Consider the following 17,927-nt stretch of genomic DNA (forward strand, 5'->3'; position numbering starts at 1 on the left):
TTAAATAATAAAGCTATAGTCAAATTCTCTTGCCCTCTGCTTTAGACCACTGGTGTCCATCTGCTTCCTTTTAGGGAAGCTGTTCTCAAAGGGTGGTTTGCAGACAATGCGGTGTTCCTGAGTCCCTTTCAGAGGGGCTCTGAGGTCGAAACAATTTTCTTAACAATACCAAGGTGTCATTTGCCTTTTCTTCACTGTTCTGACATTTGCATTGACAGTGCTAAAGTCATGGCGTAAAACTGCTAATGCCTGAGTGGGAATCAAGGCAGTGGCATCATACTGAAGGAGGAGTTCTTGTTTTCTTCACCACCAAACACTTTCAGTAAGAAAAAAAATGCCAGTTCACATAAGAACATCTTTGATGAAGCAGTAAATATTAACTTTATTAAATCTTGACCCTAAAGAACACATATTTTTAATATTCTGTATGATGATAGGGAAAGAATACATAAAGCATTTCTTCTGCATACTGAGCACCATGGTTGTCTCAAGGAAAAGCACTTGTGTGATTGTGTCAGGAGCTGAATACGCCACTTTTTTTTTTCAAGGAACCCCATTTTCACTTGAAAGAAAGAACTGACAAACTATGGTTATTCAGACTTGGGTATTTGGCAGATATTTTCTCAAAAATGAACAAAGGAAAAACCTGTCATTTCAGAGAAAGCAAATGACAGCATTTGTTGCCAATGTTAAAATTGGAGCTTTCAAGTGGAAATTGGAATTTTGGAAAACTTTTATCTGACACTGGGAGCCTGACAGTCTCCCAATACATTATGACTTTTCTCAAGAGATCAATGGTGATATTAACAAATGTGATTTTTGAATGTTATATAATAAAATTTGTCAAAATTTGGAAAATCTGCATAATAATGTGCTGATATTTTCCAAATGATCCATGCATGCATGATGGTACAAAATCCATCCAAAGGGCAAGATCAATCAAAAGTTCACTGATATGGTTTATGATTCCACACTGAAACTAATTTAAGAAAGTACCATTTGTAGAGTTTTGGTGTTTATCAAAGAATAATATTCCCAATTGTCTGATAAAGAAATTAAAATATTCCCAATTTTCCAGTTACATATATGTGAGAGGATTTTCTTCTTTCTTTAAAAAAATTTTTATTTTATTTTTAAATTTTATTTATTTTTGGCTGTGTTGGGTCTTCATTGCTGCCCACGGGCTTTCCCTAGTTGCAGCGAGCGGGGGCTACTTTCTGTTGCGGTGCGCGGGCTTCTCATTGTGGTGGTTCCCTTGTTGCAGAGCACAGGACCTAGAGCACGAGGGCTTCAGTAGTTGCAGTGCACGGGCTCAGTAGTTGTGGCTCACAGGCTCTAGAGCACAGGCTCAGTAGTTGTGGCACATGGGCTTAGTTGCTCCGCAGCATGTGGGATCTATCCAGACCAGGGATCAAACCCGTGTCCCCTGCATTGGCAGACGGATTCTTTGTGTGTGTGTGTGTGTGTGTGTGTGTGTGTGTGTTTCTTGAGAAGTTTTATTTCTCATAGAAACAAGCAGTGGGAGTCGATACTCCAGGTAATTTCTAAAATGCCATGAACTTAATTTTATACTCTGCAACTTTTTGCTTTGTGTATATGAGCTCTTAAGAATAACTGCATTAGGCTTCCCTGGTGGCGCAATGGTTAAGGATCCGCCTTCCAATGCAGAGGACATGGGTCCGAGCCCTGGTCCGGGAAGATCCTACATGCTGTGGAGCAACTAAACCCATGCGCCACAACTACTGCACCTGCGCTCTAGAGCCCGCAAGCCACAACTATGGAAGCCCGTGTGCCACAACTACTGAAGCCTGTGCACCTAGAGCCTGTGCTCCGCAACAAGAGAAGCCACCGCAATGAGAAGCCCTCACACCATAACGAAGAGTAGCCCCCCCTCGCTGCAAGTAGAGAAAGCCCGTGCACAGCAAAGGAAGACCCAACGCAGCCAATAAATAAATAAATAAATAAATAAAATCTATTTTTTAAAAAAGAAAAAGAAAAACTGCATTTAGCTGAATACAACATAAAGGTAACGGTTTAAAATATCAAATTGTTAATTTCAAGATTGTTCTTGATTTTGAATTCCCATTTTCTAGCAAGAAATATTTAAATAGTTCTCAATCTAAGATTTAAAGAACATAGAAATGTATCAACTGCAATTATCTGAAACAGAGCTGAACAGTAGAAGAAAAACAAGAACAAAATTACAAAATAACAAAAACCAAACCACTGGAAGCCCAGGTTTGGCAGGCGGATTCTTAACCACTGTGCCACCAGGGAAGTCCCGGGAGGATTTTCTTCTTGTACTTCAATAAAATCAACGTATCTCAACAGATGGAACCCCGAAGAGGATGTGAGAATCTAGGTGTATTTTATTACGCCAGACAGGAAAGAGATTTGCCCAAATGTAAAACAAGTTCATTCTTCTACTCAATTCTTTTCCTTTGGGATAATAAGTTATTTTCATTAAAAATCTGTTTTATATGCAAACATACAAGGGCTTGTTATTAAGTTAATTAAAGCATGTTTTTAAATTTTCTATTTTAATTCTTAATACAGTAAATATGGACAGATAAGCCTCCCCTTAAACAAAAGCTCTTTGAGGTCTTCTATAATTTTAGGCGTATTAAGGGATCCTGAAACCAAAATGTGTGAAAACCATTGTTCACTCCCTACCTGTCTGTCTTTCATACTGCCACCATCTTTCCAACCTTCCAAATGATCATGCCACTCCCCACCCACAGCTTACCTTAGTGTGCTGAATGAGGCCTTTGGTGATCTATATCCTGCCTAAATTTCCGTTCCTTTCTCTCTCCACTCCCTTTTGGGCAGGTTGGTCCCCACCCATAATGAACTGCTTATAGTTCCTCCCAAACAATCCATGCTCTCTGTTATTTCTGGGTCCATATACATGCTGCCTCCCTGCCTACCTAGTAGGTCTCTACTGATATGTCTTCCTACCAACCCTCCCCCAGCTACCACCACCACAACTAGTTGGTCAAATCCCAACCAGTCTACAAAACCTACCCCAATATCACTTCTTCAGGAAAACTTGCCTGAACCATACCTCTCTGGGCAGAATAAATTGCTCCCTTTTATGGACCTCAGACAATAAGCAGTTATACATAATTGTATTATAATTATTAGTATAGAAATCCATCTCTCTCAATGGACTATCAGTTCCTTAAGGGCAGGGACTATGGGTACCTAGTCCAAGCAGTGTTGATACATAGTAGCCCCTCAATAAATATTTCCTAAATAAATGATCCTAAGGTTCCTTCCAGGCTTGACATTCTGTCGTCCACCCCTACAATAGGATATTTTGAACCACAGTCTTTCTTGATTAACAGAAGGATGTATTTGTTTTACTCAAACACATTAACACACACAAACACTTTAGTTTTTAATCAAAGAGATCATCTCCTCAGATCTTTTATCTTTTTTGTCCTTCCAAGGACAGTTCTGGAGAAAATTTGGTATGTTAAATTTGATGTGTTTTAATAAATTATAATGCACATATATTCATTAATAATATATATTCCACACCAAGGCATCAGTAGGAATTAATTTTTTAAAGTCTGGCCCTAATAGGAATATAAAATTATGTAAGAGCTCTGTATAATAAGCTCACAAAGAACAAGAAAGAAGAGGAAAAAAATTAAAATAGAACTGCCAAAGAACTATGAGAGGTTTCTAAACAGCAACGCTGTAGATGAAGCCCCGAGAAACTCTGTTCACTATAATCTTTAATGTCTCAGCCTATCCAAATGTTGAACAAACCCTAGTTCCCCTTGCAGACAAAAATCTGAAGAGTCTAGAACTGGCCTGTCTTCTCAGGATTTAGAGACAGCAGCATGGGAATTTCAAAGAGACTTCTTTACTTCCTTTTGACCAAGACTCAAATTTTTTATTCTAGCCCTTGATAAGTGAACAAGAAGGTAAAGGATTATTTATTTTTAAATAAATTTTCATGATTTGTGATGGTTCCTTGTTCCATGTCATCCCAGAGAAATCAAAGTCATCTGTAAAGATTACTGAAAGATTTCTACATGTTTAAACTAATTTCATTTTAAAACTTAGGAACCAGGAGACTCCAATTAAGTAAGTATAATTATTTCTTTATGGCAAAGTGTTGCCTCATACATGATAAGGTACTTCGATGACACTGAGGTTGAGGAAGGTTAAATGACAAACTGTTAGTAACAGACTCGATACTAATCTAGATCTCTGATACCAATTGCTGCATGGTTTTCATTCCACTGTCAGTAAAGAAACCAAAATCAGTGCAAGTAAATGCTCAAATACAAAAGAAACCTTTCTTCTCCCTTAAGAAAGCAACCACGTTCCACAGAAATTTTTAAAGATATTTTTCTCATGCTGTGTCATTTTCATTTAGCACTGGGGAAGAAACTTATCCATTTAATTCATGACAGGTGATGAGACACAGGTGGATTACACATCCCTGGGTATTTAAGGTTTGCAGTTAAGCGCAAACTCTTTCCACACTGAAAAGTATAAAATCTGTGATTATTCCACAGCAGCCTAGAGTTTGGAGTGCCTACGTCGCCATTGAAATGACATAAAATGGCTGAAACCGTTTTATTACCAAAGTAATTCTACTTTGTGCCGTCTACCATGAATTTAGAAGGCACAAAATAGATGGTTGATTGATTTTTAAATAAAACGGAATAACTGTTCCCAAACCTTGTGATTTATATACCAGTTGATGGAGCATAAAAAAAGAGCCTTGTCCCACCACAAATCAGAAGTTCATTTTCAGAACTAGTAGCAAAAATGGCACAATTTTTTGACAAGTCTGATAATTTATAACTTATCTAGAATATACCTTCATAATAGCAGGAAATATAATAACAATGTCATATTATGAGTATGAATTCTATGAAAAGACACAGGTATTAAAATACGTTTTGTTACTGGAACAGACCAGGGAACCAGTAACTCAGATATACACTCACAAAACATATAATAACCTATATCATTTTTCTTATGTTACTATAAGATCTAGAGTTTCTCCCTCTCTGGAAGGTCAGTATACCCATGCAATCAACTGCTAAGAATTAGAAGGCCATTTAGGGATAAACTACTATGGAGACTAGAATAAGGGCAGAGACAGGTGGGTGGTTGCAGATGGGGAAAATGTCACAGATGACTTGGATGATTATTTTGATGCCAAGGTTGTAGATCATTCTACAAGATGACTGATGTACTCATTGTATTTTTGTTATTTTTTCTATTTTCTATCTTGATTTTATAATGAGATTCTTGGCACAGTGCAAAATAATATAACTGTTAACTTATGTTTCAAAATTTATGTAGCTAATTTCCAGTATTTTTGACAGCTGTGTCACATTTCCAGCAGATAGAATTTTTTCCCTTCCCTGGGAAATTGAACAGGTCCACTCCACATGTCTGCCTTATCTCCATTCCTCTCCCAGCCAGGTGGTAGGCATGAATGAATGTGCCCCTGTACTCTGCAATTCCCAGCCCATTCCTGAACCTCCACAGTCAGTTGTAGTTCCAGCAAGTTAAGACCTTATTTAAAGAAGAGTGGTTTGAATTGTGAGGATGCTTGAAACCACAAAAGAGGAAATGGCTGGAGGAACTGAAGATAATTAGATTATGATAGTTGACACTAGTACAGTGCTTGCTAATTCCAGAAAATAGTCTAAACATTTAATGTAAATTAATTCATTTATTCCTTACAATAACCTGGGAGGTCAGTTCTCATATTATCCCCATTTTATAGATGAAGACTGAAGCACCAAGAGGTTACATTTTTAAAGTCATGCAGCTCATCAGTGGCAGAGCCAGGGTTTAGAACAGAAGAAGTCTAGCTCCATAGTCCATGCTTTTACCGCACTACACCAAATGGGAGATTCAGGAAGAAGATGAAAATTGTCTTGGAATACTTAAAGAGCAGCAGACTGGGAAAGGAAGTAAATATATTCTGCATTGCTTCAGAAGATACCTCAGAAGGATCCAAGGTGAAAAGCTAAACAGAAACAGTTTTGACTTCTCTGTCCCTGCTGACAGTCAGACCTTGTCTGGAGAACCAGTGGTCAATGATGCTGATAATCAGAACAGTGGCTGGGTTAGGCAAAACTTCTTTTCCTTTCCTGAGATTTTATCCCTGAGTCAGGGATATATCACTGCATTGTCACCAGGATTTCTTTCTTTGGGAAGTTAGTAAGATGTGATAAAAGGAGGAGGGAGAGAAATAATGGGTCCTTGAGTAATTTTATTGACAAGCATTCTTGGCATTACTCTTTACCAAACATATACTATACATTGGTGCAAAGGTATCAGAACAGACTTTTGATGGACATATAAAGTTGGCGTATTGAAAATTAGATTGAATGATGCTTCTAAGTTAAAATTTGTAGTGCAGCATGAAAAGCACTACTTAAAGTTTATACTTAAAAAAATTACAAGAAGAAACATTAAATGACATCTTGGTTGATTTTCTTAATCCCTCTCATTCATTTGGTTTCCTGACTCTCATGCATTTTTTAAAAATTGTAGGCTATTCTTATGCAAGAAGCTAAACGTAATTAAATGTGCAGGATGAAAAGATGGCACAGGCACTTCTGGCACCCCCAGGACCTGAAAGCTTCCGCCTTTTTACTAGAGAATCTCTTGCTGCTATCGAAAACCGTGCTGCAGAAGAGAAAGCCAAGAAACCCAAGAGAGAACAAGACAACGATGACGAGAACAAACCAAAGCCAAACAGTGACTTGGAAGCTGGAAAGAACCTTCCATTTATTTATGGAGACATCCCTCCAGGGATGGTGTCAGAGCCACTGGAGGACCTGGACCCATACTATATCAATAAGAAAGTGAGTGTTGATTTTATCCTTCCAATAAGTCTTTAATTTAACTCAACTTTAATATACTTTGCTGGGGCTCATATATATATACCACATCATAATTTTTCTACTGTTAAAGATTTTATACTTTTTATTTCTACTTATTTTTAAGCACAATATAATAAGCAGAAATATTTATAAGAAATGAAGTCAAGATCTGGCCACAGTGAAGAGATATAAAGAGATGAACAATTTCTACAATTTCATAGTAATTGATACTGTCAAAATTAAAACTGACATCAACAAAGCAAAATATCTGTTATTGTTGACATATTTAAGCACACAGTAGACAACAGAATAGTAGCTATGTGAAAGAAGAGTTATGGGGTACATATACCTATTTTTTAGTTCTTATTTGGCTTGAGGTTTCTTCACAATAGATTTGTGTTCTAGAGGGCAGTAAATAATCTTTTACTTAGCATCCTCCTATAGGAAGATATACATTGAGAAGCATGTTCACCCAAGGATACATGTTTTTGGTCCACTAACCTGGAATATGATTGGGAGCTTCTCTTAACCTTAATTTGTCACAGGCTAGATTCTTTAACACTTACATATTGTTAAAAAATCACTCCAAGAAAAAAATGTCAAGAACAGAAGGCAAACCCCCCCCCCAAAACCTCAAGTTTTTCCATCTATATATGATTTAAATCAACAGCTATGACTGTGCCTTCCTAATACTGTAATAATCACATAATTCTGTCAGAATTAGCTAGTTTTTGATGTTAAACCAGCTGTGCAGTATTTTATAGGAAATATAAAAAATGGATGATAGATTCTATGCTTTCTAATTGGGTATTTTGACATCTTACAACCACAATTTATATTTCACGTTCACAAGCATAAAAACAGGCCCATGTAGAAACTAAAGATAAATTAATATCACCATGAGTCATTGGCTTACAGATTAAAGGAGATATTGAGCACTTTTACTAGTCGAAGCCAGCCCTTTTAAAAGGAATGGCGAAAGAAATTGCATTCTTTAAGCAGCATACAATTTATAAGATCAATGATGGTTAAAGGAACTGACAATTAACCATTCAGACATGGAACTAGCCCTACTGCTCTAAAGGAGTGCTTCTCAAACTTACATGTACATACACATCACCAGAGGATCTTGTTAAAATACAGATTCTGATTCCATCATTCTGGGGTGGGGTCACGGATCCTGCATTTCTAACAAGCCCTCGAGTGAGACTCATGCTGCTAGTACCTGGGCCACGCTTCGAGTAGCGAGCTTTAAAATGCTTTATGTAAAGTTACAGAACAAAGTTAAATAAACAGGTCCTTTCTTCTTCCTTTTAAACTAGCTTCATGAAAGGTGGCAGATAATATATATTCATATAGTTCTAAAAATAATTTATTCCAGTACTTTACTATAGAATCGATAAAGAAAATTTTGAAATTTAGTTACTGTATTATTACACGTGATGATGCTAGTGAGGCATTCCCCAAGAAACTAGAAGAAAATTCTCCTCTGAAAATTATTGATTCAAACTATATATTTGCAAAGATACCTTCAAGAGACAGGGGCATGACTGATACTCTGACATGATTAAAAGTATTTGCTACTTAAAGAAAGGAAGTGTCCTTAAGAAAGGGAACTGGTAAAATTAAGGGGGGAAAAGGAGAGTAATAGAGACAAACGTTAGCATTTTCCCAGGGAGACAGATCTTTAGTTAGTAGTAGCCCTGAAAGCATATTCCTCCCAGAAGGTCACTTCATTGTAAAGGGGCTACACTGTACTACCTAATCAAGATGTCATCAAACATATGTATTATTTAACTAATTCAGCTTATTTGGACTCCACCCTCAGCAAAGAATATCTTATTATAATTTGTCTTCCCATTGCTTAAAGAAAAGAACGTGCTGGTTGTGCTATGGCAATTATTTCAGCCCATGTGACAGTGATATATCTGGTTGTATATGAGTAGATTGGCATTCTGATTTTATATCGGGCTTTCAAGCTTGGTTAATGTGAGTCTGCCGCTCGGAAACAGAATTGTTCTCTGTGTGCTAACGAAGTCAGTTTTTATTGCCTTCCTGTCTGACAGCAAGACTTGAACCCTGATTTATTCATAACGGCCATGACCCATCTTGAGAGACATCGAGACTGTTTACTGTTGTCTGCACAGCTTTCCTTTATGAAGTGTCCATAAAGATAAAGATTGAGGTGCTATTGAAGAAAAAGGTAGTTTGTGGTTCTTGGGATAGAAGGAGCTAATGTAGGAAGCTAATGGAGAAGTTCTGGAATTTAAAATATGGTATAGAGCTTGTTAATTATATGAAATAATGCAAGTGAAAGGCATTTTAAAATTGTAAAGCATTATGTAACTTTGCTTCCATCAATTAATGATACAGTTTACATACCTAATTTAATCATATGAGCAACATCACAGTGTATTTTAATGGCATTCAAATTGAACGGATAAAACAAGAATAGTGACAGTGATAATAATAGCTAACATTTGTTATGCGCCTACTTTGTCAGGTACTGTTTGAGTGCTTTAACTGGTATAACTTATTTAATATTCAAAGAACCAGTGAGGCGGGTATTATGTTAACCTCATTTTATAGATGGGAAGGTGAAGCCCAGAGAGGTTAAGTAACTTGCCCAAAGTCACATTCCATAAGTGGTGGTAAGGATTCGAACCCAGGCAGTCAGGTTCCAGAGCCAGAGCTCTTAACCACTGAGCAAAACTACATATGGTGTTTATTAATATAAGAAAAGAAATTTTTTTTAAATTGGTTTTATAATTTTGAATTCTCTGATGTATGCGGTTCTACTCAGAGAACTTACTCCTGCCTCAAGTAGTAAAAATTTTAGTGAACCTGTAAAATGTGCATTTACCTGGAAAAAAGAAGCAAGCAGCATTCCAGAGTAGACAATAACCAGTTTAACATACTTCCGGATATAACATTCATCACCTTAGTAGCAGTAAGTAGTACTATTTTTTTAAGTCACATCAATACTTATCATTTCTTAGAGGACTGATTTTGGAATTACACTATTTATCTCTCCTCTATTTACATGTCATTCTGTCAAATAATTTTCAGTTTAGATATATCTCTCAGTAACGTAAGAGCCCCAAATTTCAAATGCCTTTCTTGAAATTTTTTCCCCATACAGGACATTAACGTTTTATTCTTAATTTCTCAGAACTCAGAGTTTTCTTTGTGTTAGGGGCTGTTCTCCAGAAATAAACTGGTATTGTGTTCTTAAGGTCTGCTTTTTCCAGAATCAGTAAATTCACCAAAGATGCCCTTGGCATGTTGTTTTTAATCCCATTAGTACTACAAAGGCCAATCTTGTGGGAAGAGAAGAGGATTCCATGTTTTAAGGGACAGTTCATTCCTGTTACTCTGTTTTTGGAGATTTTTTCAAAATAAAATCCTCTCAATGTTACAAGTGGTTTTTTCAGGGATATTGTTTCAAAAAAGCATGAGTAAATGTACCTTAAACTATGGTAAATTTTACATGTTACTGCTGTCATTGAATGTTTAAATGGATCTAGATTGTTTGGCTATAATATCACATGATTTAATCCTGTGAATTCAAAAAATCCTTTAATGCATTTGTGCTTCAAGGGCACTCTTCCCAGTGTCCACTGTCCCTTGTGGGTAATCTCAGTGCTAGTAAAGAACAGTTTATTTGCCCTTGTCATAGAATCGCTCAAATTTATAGAGTACAGTTCATGGAAAATGGCTGGTGAGGTCCATGGTCTTGAATACAAAAGGCCAATGTGCAGAGAAGATGTTTTCTCTACCCTTTATACTTACAATATATTTTATATTTATAAAATATAAGTATTATACTCACAATATATCTATTCAAACAGAGCATGTTGTCAGTGAACATGAATGTATGGGATATAGCCCTTATTAAAGGATAGAAACATATTATTAAGTAACTGGTTATATAGAATAGATGTCTTAAAGGTAAATGGCATCTTAAAGATAAACCCACATTTAATTAAAACAGGTGTTTATTTGCAAACCAGGCTATTAAATACTGTGGAAAAAATGGAGAAAAAGTAGCAAACAGGCTCTTTATGCTCAATGATTTATAACAACTTCTAAGCTAGTCCTCAGTGGAATGAACTCTACATGTAAATTGCTACTTGACTGTAATTACAAGCAACATGCCAATGTGCGTATATTAATGTACTAAGACTTACTGGAAAAGAGAAACAATTAGGGAGTGATCAGAAGGCAGTGTGATTTATCTGGAAAGACATGGTGGAGGAGATGATCTTGATAGCTGAGGACATTCCCAGAGAGTAGGAATTTTCAATCCTTGGCTGCATATTAGAATCACGTGAGGAAATTTTTTAACACACCATTGTTTGTGCCCATCCTCCAGAAATTGATTCAATTGTTCTTGCGTGGATCCCATATGTCAGCAATTTTAAAATCACCCCAGGAAATTCTAACATGTGGACAAGGACTAAGAACCTTTGATATAATAGTGGGTCGTTGTAGGTGGGACCTTATTGTCAGGTCTGTTACGGACCTGAAACGGGAGGAAGTTTGCATCACATGACCTTTCAGGTGCCTCCCTCCTCTAGGATTCTATGACACTCATTTTCAGAATCAGAGGGAGAAGTTGACAGTGTGTGGAATTGGCAAGTGAATTGAAACGGCTGGAACAGAGATGCTTTGGTGGGAAAAAAATAAAAGATGATCCTAGAGAGACCTACTAGGTAATCACTGGGTAGTACAGCTTAAATGCTAAATTGAAGATTATAGGTTTCAGGGAATGCCCTTTGAAATGATGTAGTCCAGCCTAATTCTTAACGCAGCTGTTCCTTCTCAGTATTACCAGCAGATCTATAGAATGAGCAAAACCAGGTTATTCAGCCTGTTTGAACATTTTAAAGTAGGACAACTACCATAGGGAAAATAGCTTTCATAAACTTTGGAGTTAAAAGCCTTGATGCAATTAAAATATTTATAAAAGATTATTTTAATAGCAGTATGTACAGAATAATCTGAAAAGTTACCAAAGCTGGAGACAGATGGTAAGCCTTAGATAGACTTAGAGTCCATAAAGTTACCTTACATCTTGGTAAAAATTTTGTGTAGGATCATCAGTTTTTATCAGGAAGTTGATACCTGAGAGACAGATTAGATAATAGTATATCATATCTTTATTTGTAGCTATGTTAATTTAAGGGAGAAACATCTAACATGTTTATAGTTATGATATACAAACTGGCTTAAACAAGTTCAAACAAATCAGGTAAGAAGTTTTTTTATGTGTATAAGCTCTTCAAATAAGCCACATGTCTAATCTAGTAATTTTTTTCTCATATTTTCTTTTTCAGACTTTTATAGTATTGAATAAAGGGAAGGCAATTTTCCGATTCAGTGCCACCTCTGCCTTGTATATTTTAACTCCGCTAAACCCTGTTAGGAAAATTGCTATTAAGATTTTGGTACATTCATATCCTTTTCATGTGAATTGTCTAAATGCTGTTTCTAGTAGTTGATTTTACAAAAAATGTCATTCTTTTTTTAAAAAATATATAAAATTTCTTTGAGATTAATGGTAACATTGTTGTTTAATCTGTTTTACTCATTGATTTTCTGCTATTTATAACAAGATTATTGTAGAATGACTATTATGATTCTAGAAGTAAAAACGCTACCATGATAGTGAATGTGTAAATGAAACACATTGTGTAGTAGGAACAACAGCAAATCTACTTCAAACTTTTTATTAACCTCAATTAGACCATATATAACCACCACTAAAGAAACATAGTCTATGGTGCTTAGTATTATTATCTATATAACCAAATGTTCAAACTTTTGTGCCTTAATTCGTTCTGTATTTTCATCACCTGGGCCTGTCCTCTCTCCCTCCCTCCCTCCCTCCCTCCCTCCTTCCCTCCTTCCTTCCTTTCTTCCCTCTTTCCTTCCTTTCGTCCCTCTTTCCTTCCTTTAGTAAATATTTTTTAAACTACTATGTGCCTATGTATCTGATTGATAATATATATTTAAAACTCATTGAACTTAAAACTACTTACAGTGATAGTCAAAATGTATATGTAAAATGACATAATAGGGGTGGATTTCAAGAAAATTCTCAAGACATGATAATAAAATAGAAAGGTGATCTTCAGACGCAGTGTTCAAGAATGGGCATCTTATACAGATTCAAAACAGGCTAACATAAAAACTAAAAGAGAGACAAAAGAGACAGGGTTAACCTAGAGACAGGGGAAATGGGACTGATAATCTTTTGAAATGCATTTGAATTCTCCCATTCTATGGTTTGATACTGTAAAGTATTTACGTTTTAAAATAAAAGATTTATCTCAAAATATGTAATCATAAACTTCCTTAGAGTGAAGTCTGGATTGAGATCCTAAGGGAAATTACTACATCTAATTCTTAGGAAGGTTTAAAAACAGTGTTTGTTTAGGTATGGTGTGGACTAGATACAGGAAGACAGCTAGATGGTCAAAGTTCCCACACTCTCAAGTGAAAATAGAAAGTTAGAAAATAATACTAGCTCTTTAGCAAAAAATTGCCTCTCTCTTTATTCTTACGTTGTAAACGCTAAAAGAACAAGTTACATCAATATAAGACTGCTAGAGTTCCTAATTACAGTGGAATTCTCAATCAGTGTAATCCTCAAATATATGGGGCTGTACATTCTCAAGTGTATTATATTGCACTCATTAACCTTTTGTCTGTCAGTAGAAATTGTAAACGATACCTGAAGTATAACTTTTAGACTTATACTATAAACTTACTAAAGAATGGTCGTTTCCCCTGCAGTGCAGTTTCACACAACTCAGTGAAATGCAAAATTCCCATTTGCTTCAAATAGAGATTTCTTTCTATTGAATTCAGTTTTGTGAGAAAATGATGTAAAATAAAAAAGAATGGACCAAGAGTATATGACAGACTTTGAAGTTTCTTACTGTTTTTGCCATTGTTTTAAAAGAAATAAGTAAGGTTAATTTTACAGGAAACTTGTGTTGATTTTTTTTTTTTTTTTGTACTGGATCATTTTTAAGTGGTCATGACATTGTACTAGCACTTATTCCTTAACTATAATCTACTTTATTCAGCATGCTTATCATGTGCACTATTTTGACCAACTGTGTATTTATGACCCTGAGTAATCCTCCAGACTGGACAAAGAATGTAGAGTAAGTAGAAATAATTTCTTGGAATGAGAAATATACACTCAAATTCTCTAGCAATCTCCTTATAGTTATGGTCTGGCTCATGGTTTCCACTTTTTTGAAGTCAGGCTTAACACTTTTAAGAAAAAGTTATTTCCTTAATATGAAAAAAAACAGAGGAAGTTCTTTAGGGGACTTTTTCTCCTATGAGGTAGGTATTTCTTCTGACAAAGGATAGTATCTGTTTAAGAAAGGTTATTAATTGTATATACTAGGTGGTAAACTAAACAATCATTTAGCATAAAAGTTAAGACTGAATCACAGTTATGCACTTTAGATAAAATATAATTACCATTTGAATAATTTTATAAATAAAATTATTTTATTCTAGTATATTACCATTATTGTTATATTCTGATAAAATAGATTTAGGTGTTTAGCTCTATATTACTATATAAGGCATTTCAGTTATATGTTATATCATTACATTTAGGAAAAATACATTTAGGTATTTAAGTTATTTTGATGTTTAGTTATATTTCGACACATAGTTTATTTAGACAGAGGATGTGTGCTAAAACACCACAGATGTGTTCTGTAAAAAGGAAATATAGAACTACCATATGACCCAGCAATCCCACTACTGGGCATATACCCTGAGAAAACCATAATTCAAAAAGAGTCATGTACCACAATGTTCATTGCAGCACTATTTACAATAGCCAGGACATGGAAGCAACCTAAGTGTCCATCGACAGATGAATGGATAAAGAAGATGTGGCACATATATACAATGGAATATTACTCAGCCATAAAAAGAAACAAAATTGAGTTATTTGTAGTGAGGTGGATGGACCTAGAGTCTGTCATACTGAGTGAAGTAACTCAGAAAGAGAAAAACAAATACCGTATGCTAACACATATACATGGAATCTAAAAAAAAAAAAAAAAAATTGGTTCTGAAGAACCTAGGGGCAGGACAGGAATAAAGACGCAGACGTAGAGAATGGACTTGACAACATGGGGAGGGGGAAGGGTAAGCTGGGACAACGTGAGAGAGTGGCATGGACATATATACACTACCAAATGTAAAATAGATAGCTAGTGGGAAGCAGCCACATAGCACAGGGAGATCAGCTCGGTGCTTTGTGACCACCTAGGGGGGTGGAATAGGGAGGATGCGAGGGAGACGCGAGAGGGAGGAGATATGGGGATATATGTATATGTATAACTGATTCACTTTGTTATAAAGCAGAAGCTAACACACCATTGTAAAGCAATTATACTCCAATAAAGATTTTTTAAAAAAAGAGAGAGACAGGTAAAGGGGACACTTAAATATTATTATTTGAATATGCAGTTTTCTCTTTTTAAAGTCATTTTTAGAGATGACTACATCCATTATTAAAAGTCTTAGCTTTACAAAAGCTTTTGACTTACACTGTTTAGTTGGGAAACTTTGCACAGGTTTCTGATCAATTATCTCTAGTCAGTTGACAGCAAGGCAGCAGGAAAACAAGCAAAATATTAGTGGTTACAGCCAAAAAACAAAACAAAACAAAACAAAGAAACAAACAAACAAAAAAATCACACAAAAAAACAGAGTCCAATGAAAAGAGAAGTCAGTTCTGACATGAAAATAGAAGTCACTGATAGCAGAAACCGTCCCTGTACAAAGAGGTGGCATACTCAGAAGGCCTGAGGACCATATTGTATAGTGAAGGTTGTTGTTATGTAAGGCAAGGCACTTCTATAGACATCAAAATTACAGGGGAAAATAAAACACCTTGTAACATGGACAGAATCAACAATATGATTAAGAGCCTAGTGGGGGTACAGCCAAGAAAAATCAAGATCCCCTTGATTCTCACTGACCTGTTCAATCTAGTGTGCTAATAGGTACATCTGAACACCCATTCTGTGCAAAGCTGTCTCAAATGTTAAGTTCTAAGACCTCTCTTCCTTGGATAGCTATCACACTCACCATACACTCCAAATGTCCCCACAAATTTACTTCCTTTTCCAAAAACAGGAATAGGAGTAGGGACTTTAATCTTGCTCCTAGTCTGTAGATAACTTAGGATTGCTTAAGCATAAACCACAGGGCACTAACCATTAATAGGATAAACAGAACATACATTGGAGCTGTCTCCTATGCCTTTTGCAATGCCAGGTAACTCTCCAAACAGAAATGTCATGGTGATTATGTGTAATACACAAAGATCCAAACCAAAACACAAGTAACCATAAGCTTGGCATTGTAAATTATATGTCTTCCTAATAAAGTCAGCTGCTTCATAATAAGTAAAGATAGCAGCAGTTATACTCACTCCTCATGAAATTAATTGAATTGTTTTAAAAAGGAAGACGAATATTCTTAGGAAAACTAGACGTGAAGATTTCTGCATACATTTTCCTTTGATTTCTTTGTTCCCTCATAAGAGAGAAATTTCTACAGAAAAAGAAAATGCAAAAATAACTCTCCTAACTTTTTTCACATATAAAATACTAGTAGGCTAGAAAAGATAATGAATTTTAATGAAAGTAAATTAAATCTTTGTGGCTTGAGAGGAGTAATCTGAAGAACAAACTTAGATTGTACTTTCAAAAAGAATCCACTGTTGAAAAACAAGTACTCTCTCCCAACTATTTTTGGAAGAAACAGAAATAACTTGTATTGTCAACACTCAAAGGAGAGAGGGCTAGAAACTCACTACCAAACAACAAATGGAAAAGTCTTTCACCATTTTGGAGGCTGAAACTTGAATTTGAGCATGTTTAAATGATTTGGCCCAATTGCGTAGTAACTGATGAGAGGTTAGATTCAGGAATTTTGGTATCCCTGAATTTTGGTAATTTTGGTAATTGTGTAAACACATACACAGAAAATACTAATGCACGGAAAGTTTTTTGATGAATATGTATATATACATATATATATATGTATTTGGTGAATATATGTGTGTGTGTGTGTATATATATAGAGAGAGAGAGAGAGAGAAAAGCAGATTTATAACTTTATGCCTGAATCTTAAGGATAAAAAGGGGAAGTACATTTTCTAGATTAGACATGTAAAATATCCCCCCAAATTATTTTAATCATTAAGAAATTTGAGTGAAATATTTTAGTATAAATAAACAAATCCAAGAAATGTTATCTCTAGAGCTATAATGTCCAATGAGCTATAATGTCCAATGAGCCACATGCAGCTATCGAAACTTGAAATTTGGCTAGTCTTAATTGTTGAAAGGATAACATTTTAGATATGTTGGTTTAAATAAAATATAATATGCAAACTAAGTTTATTCATTCCTTCTTACTTTTTTATTTGGTTACTAGAAATTTTAAAACTACATACGTAGCTTGTATTATATTTCATTTGGACAGTGTTGCTCTAGCAGATCAAGCTTGATAATTATCCATAAAACACATGAAACTATTATTCTAAAACCTAAATATTTAAACAAGATCAGATTCTTTGTGGAAGGTATTATCTCTTCAGTTTAACCCTTTACTCAAGCTCATAAGATTAAACTAGTAGGTTTTTTTTGTAAGTGGAAATAAGGAACAAGGTCTTAGTGAAGTGAAAAACCACAAAAGGATAGGATTTGCTATATTTTAACAGTGCAAACGAAACAGTTAATTTTTGTTTGGATGCTTTTCCTAGGTACACATTCACTGGAATCTATACCTTTGAGTCACTTATAAAAATCTTGGCAAGAGGGTTTTGCTTAGAAGATTTTACATTCCTTCGTGATCCATGGAACTGGCTGGATTTCAGTGTCATTGTGATGGCGTGAGTATTTTTGAAAACATGTTAAGCTCAAAGGAATGAAAACAGTTGCAGCATAAACCAGGTAGTTGTGACATATTTTTAAACTAGAGTTTGCTTATAAGTCA

The 17,927-nt window shown here is 35.4% G+C and overlaps 1 protein-coding gene across 6 annotated transcripts in view; it reads left to right on the plus strand.

Annotated features, from left to right (window-relative positions):
• Nucleotides 1-17,927, plus strand: part of LOC137765338 (sodium channel protein type 3 subunit alpha-like) — a 112,974-nt gene that overhangs the window by 22,837 nt on the left and 72,210 nt on the right. For 5 of the 6 annotated variants that reach the window (XM_068544976.1, XM_068544979.1, XM_068544975.1 and 2 more), the window contains exons 1-2: nt 13,966-14,050; nt 17,695-17,823. In XM_068544976.1, the coding sequence (XP_068401077.1) occupies nt 13,971-14,050; nt 17,695-17,823 (209 nt within the window). In that variant the 5' untranslated portion in view covers nt 13,966-13,970. Of the gene's footprint in view, nt 1-6,540; nt 6,855-12,211; nt 12,331-13,960; nt 14,051-17,694; nt 17,824-17,927 lie in introns of those variants that run through there. The other variant, XM_068544980.1, reaches the window with a different exon arrangement.

This window comes from Eschrichtius robustus, chromosome 5 (genome assembly GCF_028021215.1).
Source record: "Eschrichtius robustus isolate mEscRob2 chromosome 5, mEscRob2.pri, whole genome shotgun sequence".
Classification (NCBI taxonomy): domain Eukaryota; kingdom Metazoa; phylum Chordata; class Mammalia; order Artiodactyla; family Eschrichtiidae; genus Eschrichtius; species Eschrichtius robustus.